This window comes from Priapulus caudatus, unplaced genomic scaffold (genome assembly GCF_000485595.1).
Source record: "Priapulus caudatus unplaced genomic scaffold, Priapulus_caudatus-5.0.1 Scaffold1961, whole genome shotgun sequence".
Classification (NCBI taxonomy): Eukaryota; Metazoa; Priapulida; class Priapulimorpha; order Priapulimorphida; family Priapulidae; genus Priapulus; species Priapulus caudatus.
Genome location: NW_014579022.1, coordinates 30,237 through 37,943, shown reverse-complemented (window position 1 = coordinate 37,943; position 7,707 = coordinate 30,237). Strand labels below are relative to the sequence as shown.

The following is a 7,707-nucleotide window of genomic DNA, read 5'->3' as shown; positions in this document are numbered from 1 at the left end:
ACTCTGAGCTTTTGTCTCAAGTTTTTGACCAATAATGCTTGGTGACCCATTATTGTTGCTGCATTGATAGCATGTGTTGATAATGCTTAATCTTGTTTAGTTGTAGGATGCACTTGTTCTTAGTGACTTATGGACGGTGTGGAATTGTCTGAAAGGGAGTTAGTCATGGATGGTACCGAGACAAAATATGGGAACTTGTGCAGAGTAGTGAAAGAAGTTTAAAAGGTAAGGCAGTTGAGAAAGTAGTTGAAGTATAATGCATTTTAAATCATATTTCATCCTGTAATTTCCTTTGACATTAGTGATGCTGTGAATTGGTTAGTGGGGCTAACCCATGCCTGTCGCAGGGTACATGCATTGCACTTTAATATTGAGATTCATTGATATATGCTTCTTAATTAAGAGCGATGCTAGAAAAATGCTTCCTACTCCACCCACTAGCCCAGATACTTGGGTGCTGTGGACTAAATCTGGACAACAATTGCTACTGATTCAGAAATGTCAAGATATTAGTGTGAAAGTAGCATAAATAAATGTAAACTACCTGTTCGCATTATTGACTATGTTAATGTATGTGTTAATGCACTTGCAGGATCTAGAGTCGGCAGAAAGACTGAAAGAGCGATGTAGAACTGTAGAATGATGAGGCATTAGAACTGCATGAGCCCTGGAAGAGTGTCCGATGTCGTGGTGTGGATGAGTTTGGTGTATGTGTGTACTCTTGCTCTAAAGGGTTTCTACAATTCTGTACCTGACCTGTGATGATATGTGGCATGCACCACGCAGAAATTTCTGTTGAAAAACAACCCAAAATACACCTACCATTTTCTGAGGTCATTGTCGTGCATTATGGCCAACATGCTTTATGTGTTCATGTGCTATATTGCTGCTATGCAACTAGCTAGGTTTTGCTAGAAAGATGATAACAACGTATTTGTAATTTTGAGCTTTTGCACCATCTAGTTATCGTGTTGCAGGTTTGTATTGACCATGTGTGGGATGTCGTTGGAAGTGCTGGATAAGAATAGAGGAGGCTGGCCTGGTTACAACATTCTCTCGGCAGCTGTGGTGCCTGGTGCGTATTGAGTGCATTAAGCTTTGCTAGATGATAGTGAACATTGCTAGATTCGCATGTGATGAAGACAACCTTGATGTTTAGGAAGTGCCGTCTGATCGACACTGACGATGCAAGGTTCACTGATGCAGATTTCCACAATGAATACTCTTAACTTGCGGGATCCAATAACTGAGAGTGTAACAGTGTAAACGTATATTTTGCTTACAAAAGAATTCGAGTGACTGCCGCTGTAATTCGTGGATGCGTATGCAAAAAGAGGACGGCTACAAACAATTGTTAAAATTCACCCATGTTACCTCTCTACCTAACAGTTGAGTGCAAGACCAGATGTCTTCTCTTGACCCTGCAAAGTGTGAGAACATTCGTCTTTGAGTTGATGGACCTATTTGAATCTGTCGGTAAGTATTGCACACGAAAGCTGAGCAGCCTTTGTCACTTTGGTGTAATTTGCTGTAACACTAGTATTACTTGTTGAAAGTGAGTGTGTCCTGAAGTTAATTGAGTATTATTCCTGCCTGCAGTGAGCGTTTCGTTGTTTTATCTTTCATCTGATGTGAGCCGTGATGAGGAACTTACCGCCCCAGTCTGATGCAGTTGTGTCTGCCATGACTGACTGGTTACTCTGAGCCTTTGTCTTAAGCTTTCCATATAATGGTTTTTGATCCAATAATGTTGCTGCGTTGATAGCATGTATTGATAATGCTTAATCTTGTTTAGCAGTAGGATGGATCCATCTGCAGTGACTACTGGTGCTGTGGAATTGCTTGAAGACGAGAAATGGCCATTTATGATAACGAAACAAAATATGAGAATTCCAAGATGAGGCAGTTAGGAAGGTAATTGTAGTATGCATGATGCATCTGAATGCAATCTTTCTGTAATGAATTTTAGTGAGATTATTTCCTGCCCACCTCAACAGTTTATTTGTGTAACCTTTTAGTGTGAGCCATGATGAGGAACTTACCGCCCCAGTCTGATGCAGTTGTGTCTGCCTAATCTCACTAAAATTCATTACAGAAAGATTGCATTCAGATGCATCATGCTTACTACAATTACCTTCCTAGCTGCCTCATCTTGGAATTCTCATATTTTGTTTCGTTATCATAAATGGCAATTTCTCGTCTTCAAGCAATTCCCCAGCACCAGTAGTCACTGCAGATAGATCCATCCTACTGCTAAACAAGATTAAGCATTATCAATACATGCTATCAACGCAGCAACATTATTGGATCAACAACCATTACATGGAAAGCTTAAGAAAAAGGCTCAGAGTAACCAGTCAGTCATTATCCTGCCCACCGCAACAGTTTATTTGTGTAACCTTTTACTTAGTGTGAGCCATGATGAGGAACTTACCGCCCCAGTCTGATGCAGTTGTGTCTGCCGTGACTGACTGGTTACTCTGAGCGTATGTCACAAGTTGCTGTAATGGTCATTGATCAGTGAATGTGGCTGCATTGATAGCATGTGTTGATAATGCTAAATCTTGTTTAATTGTAGGATGCACTTGTTCTTGGTGACTATGGATGGTGTGGAATGGTCTGAAAATGAGTTAGTCATGGATGATACCGAAACAAAATAAGAGAATTTCAAGGTAAGGCAGATGGAATGATTATTGTAGCATGCATGATGCATTTGAATGCAATATTTGTCTAAAGTGTATTTTAGTGACTGATATATATTCCTGGCTGCAGTCATTAGCTCTGGTTTATCATTCGCCTNCGCGGATATGCTATGGACACTTGAGCCAGTGTAGCTAAAGTACTGATGCAATAATATTCTAACTATTGAAGTGGTTTCTTGCAGGCATTGGAAGAGGAATGATTTTCACACCTTCCGTTGTCATTAACGGACTTTATTTCGACAAGAAGCGTTCTCTGGCGAATGGACTGGGAGCAACAGCCGGAGCCGTGGGTGCGCTAATTTCACCCATGCTGTGTGTGAAGCTAATCGAGCTTTACACCTGGCAAGGTGCGATGATCAGTTTGGCCGGCATTTACCTACAGAGCGTAGCAGCTGGCGCCCTCTTCCGGGAAATACCGCAATCGTCGAAGGACGCCTTGGCCGAGCGCCGCGGCGAGGGCGGCCGTCTCATGATGCCGCTTACGGACACGAAGAAGTTCGTACTGCACTGCCTGAATTATCTACTGAAATCGTTCAGTCTGAGCGTGTTCGTGACGTTCGGTGTGTTGTACGGCGTCCGGCAGGGCTTTAGTCTCTCGCAGGCTGCTCTCATGATCACAGTTCTCAGCATCTGCAACGTTGTGCTGCAATTCATCGTGTCGTTGTTCGCCGACCGCTCGTGGTTCTTCCGTCGCATCGTCTTCGTCGTCGCGACCATCATCCTCGGCGTCACCTACTTCTTGTTCCTGCTCGCACGCGAACTGTGGGTGTTCGTGATCTGCTGTGTGCTGTACGGGTGCGCCTACGGCGCTAGAGCGAGCCTGGAAACGACGATGCTGGTGGATTTGTTCGGCATACAGAATCTACCGATGGTTCAGGCGTTCTACCTTTTTTCCTATGGTATAGGAGGTCTCATCGGACCTCTTGCAGCAGGTGAGTGCTCGCGTACGATTTGGCTCGCCAGATGTGTGTTGTCATGACAGATTTACTAATAATGTGTTGTTGCAGGTACAGGTGTGAAGTGAGATGCGCATGGAGTCGTTGACAGACTTATTTCTACCGTTATTTAGTTTACTACTAGTTATAGCTTTTAGGCTCCCGTTAATCGTGTTTAGTCTGCATGGTGTCCGCGTTCATCCAACTGATGCGTGATATTTGATATATCATTCCTATATAGACCTTATCCCTTTGCCTTCATTCTATGATAAATGGTTCACCTAGCTGCACTCCATCGAGTAATCTCCATCCGTAACAAGTCAATGGTAATTTATTAACCTCTGCCAAATCACAAAGCATGACTTTTCCCTTACACGAACATGGCTGTCCCTATCACGCCCGCCGCTCACTTGATCTTCAGTGTCTCGATCCATTTATTTATTAAATTTAGATTGAAGTGAAGCGAATTTGTCCGAAGGTCCGTTCACGCGACAACATGTGTACGCTACGATTGCATGTGTGCGCTACGATTACATGTGTGCGCTACGCAACATGTGTACGCTACAATTTTCTACCTCGTAATTTACAATTTTGCAATTTCGTATCACTACAGGATTCCTAGTGGACTATACGGAGATGGTGAAACCAGTCTTCATTCTATCTGGAGTCATTGGTTTCGGCAGCGCAGCGGCGCTAGGTGGCGTCTTCTATATCGACTACAAACAGAGTCACATGCCGCAAGAATCAACTCACCAACAAAGTACGGAGACAGTGGTCACCGCATTATATAAAGCGTTTAACTAATAATAATAACTAATAATAATAATAATAATAATAAACTAATAATAATAATAATAATAAAACGGAAGCATTACTGGAACTTTCATATACTCGAGAAAGCGCTCACGCCTGATTGCGTACCCAGCTAACACAAAAACGTTATTATAACGTTTTTATAACGTTATGACAAAAATGTTTAATAACGTTTTTTGTAACGTTTATATAACGTAAATGTGTAGGGTTTTTATAACGTTTATATAACGTTTGTAAAAACGTTTTCATGTAACGTTAACATAAAACGTTATTGTATGGGTCCTGGCAACGTTGAAATAACGTTAGTTAATGTATTCACAATACCGTGATTATAACGTGGGTTTTCTACTGAAACGTAATTTGTGTATGTGCGCGTGCGTGCGTGCATATAATATAGCTGTATATATATATATATATATATATATATCAATGGAAAACAAACATACTACACAAAATCAGTGTTTACGCGAGCTGAGATATATATCACGTAGTGGAATGTTTTACGACATATATAGAAACTGCTGCACATACAGTATGCAATCAAGCCACAGTTACAAAATGTAAAATACGTTTAATCCAGTTTAACAATAAACTTACAATAAAAACGACAACATGATTTACAACTATATATATATAAATACTATATATTATATATATATATATATATTCCTCAATAGCAACATCAAACATCAAAGTTGTAAAAGTTATAATGAAATATTTGGCTATCCTAATCGGCAGATATTTGCACACATAACTACAATATAGTTGTAACGGATTTCCTATTCTCTCCACCTATAACGGGCTACTTGAGCAATACCATTGGCCGTGGTATAGGTCCGCTTGCCGTTGTGTCGCGCACCACCCTGACAGGCGTTACACCCCGTCCTTTACGAGTTCGATCAAAAGGATCGCGACAAGGCAGAGGCAGCCAAAAGACCCGAGCGCCGAAAAAAGGGGGGGTTCGCGGTCGTCCAGTGAGAAGTAAGAGATATGGAAGGGGGGGGTTGCCGGTCACAAAGTGAGAAGTAAGATGTAGGAAGTAGAGGTATGTTTATTAGTAGGTATTAGAGGTATGATCCGAGCCAGACTCGAGTCATCATCGCGCGCGATTCGACGCGTAAGACCATATATCTCGCTACCGTAACAACGCGAACTAAATAATCACTACGGGCGATTTAAACGCCAGTGTCTATACATACATATAGACCGGGAGCCCCACAGGGGGGTCAGCCTATGCTGGAAAGGAAACCAATTTCATTGCACATAGCCAAATGATTCGTGTAGGCATACCCCATGTAAGGAAAGTAAGTGCTGGCAGGTAGCCGCGGTGGGTGTGGTCAGTGGGTCATTTGAAAGGCACCCCTAAAATTGAGGGCATGAGATTAGCTGAAAGGAAACCCCATGAAACTGCTATTGGAAATGTTCGGTCATGGTCCGCAGTGTCCAGGAATGGACCAACTGCCAGAAATTTTTAGTGGTGGTGCGACATGCGCCGCAGAGCTAAAAAACCGATACCCCAAAATTGAGGTCATAGATTAGCTGAAAGGAAACCTTGCTGGAAACACCATTGGAAAATGTTCAGCATAGTCCCAGGTATCGTGATGGCCACTGCCAGAAATAATTCAGTGGTGCCCGGTGTATTCGCACGCCAGACGCCCCAACTGCCGCCACCCCCAATAAATTGGAGGGCTAATTAGCTGAAAAGGAAACCTCATAGCACCTCTCATTGAAAAATGATCGGCATGGTCCGCAGGTATCAAGAATGGACACTGCGCAGAATTTTTAGTGGGGGGCGCATGCGCGCCAGAGCTAAAAACCGGATACCCCAAAATTGAGCTAGATCAGCCTGGAAAGGAAACGCTTCTGGGCAGCGCGATTGGAAAATGTTCAGCATAGTCCCAGTATCGTGAATGGCCACATGCCAAGAATAATTACAGGTGTGGGTGTATCCGCCAAGACGGCCCTCAAGCTGCCCCACGCCCAAAAAAAAAAAAAAAATTTGAAAAAATTGGCTAGATTAGCTGGAGAGAAACCCCATGAAAGCCTATGGAAAATGTCGGCAATGGTCGCCAGGTATTCAGTGAATGGACAACTGCCAGAATTTATTTAGTGGTGGGCGCATAGGCGCCAGACCTTAAAAAACCGATACGCGCCCCAAATTGAGCTAGATTAGCCTCAAAAGGGAAATTCTTCTGGCACGCATGGAAATATGTTCAGCATAGTCGGCCAGGTATCGTTGAATAGCCACTGCCAGAATTGTCAGTTAGTGGTGTATCCGCCAAGACCCGCCCAACTGCCGCCACCCCAAAATTGAGCTAGATTAGCTAGAAAGGAAACCTTTGTGAACGCCCACTGGGAAATGTTCGGCTAAGTCTCAGTTATGCGTGAATGGTCCGGCCGACTGCGCAGAATAATTCAGCTAGTTCGGGTGTGGCCACCAGACGCCCGCTAACGCCCGCCACAGCCGGGCCTTCATTATTTAGATAGATTAGCTCAAAAGTAGATGAATAGTATATTACTACTCTTGATTAACTGGAGAGGAAACCTACTGATCCATCGTGTCAGCTTTGCTTCTGCTACTTTCTTTTATGATTGTTAATTTGCAGAATAGAAATGCTTTTCAACAATCTCCTGAATGTACAACACATTGATTTGATGAAACATTATTCCCATATATTATAGCACTTCTTTCTCAAGCACTTTTAATTTCTCATATACATGGTATATATATAGTGGTTATATATACAGTATAGTGCGCACTGAGCGACCCACGTGAGTGGGAGCTAAAATAATGGCGAAGAAGAAAAAGAAGAAAGTGTCTTCAAAAATCATGCAGACAAAGCAAAATCACCGGGATGAACGGTTTCTCGCCCCCCCCCCCCCCTCCATGAAGCCACACAAGCAAATAAATTAAAAAATAAAAATATAGCTCACAATGTCATCATCACAGACGTATTTAACACAAAGGTATTTTATTTCTATAAAATTAACGATCATATGGCATACATTTACAATTCCAAGATCACATTATTGCCTACCCAATTGTAGCAATCCAAGAAATTAATACATTTTTGTATTCTTTCATTTAGGATTCAGTACTCAAGTATATCAAGAACCACGCATTTTAATAATGAAGTATCAAAATTTAGTTCAAACGAGCATCATGTTTTTAATGTCATTTATCAATATTGTCTAAATTAGAGCTGTATATACACCAAACTTTGGAATTCCATCTCGGAATATTGTTTCTGTCACGA

The 7,707-nt window shown here is 42.1% G+C and overlaps 1 protein-coding gene across 1 annotated transcript; it reads left to right on the top strand.

Moving 5' to 3' along the window:
• The first annotated feature begins 2,808 nt into the window (after positions 1 to 2,808).
• LOC106817984 (monocarboxylate transporter 4-like) lies at positions 2,809 to 4,498 on the top strand. The gene is made up of 2 exons (XM_014822686.1): positions 2,809 to 3,634; positions 4,251 to 4,498. The coding sequence occupies exons 1-2, from the start codon at positions 2,899 to 2,901 to the stop codon at positions 4,439 to 4,441; spliced, it is 927 nt and encodes a 308-aa protein (XP_014678172.1). The 5' UTR covers positions 2,809 to 2,898; the 3' UTR covers positions 4,442 to 4,498.
• The last annotated feature ends 3,209 nt before the right edge of the window (positions 4,499 to 7,707 follow it).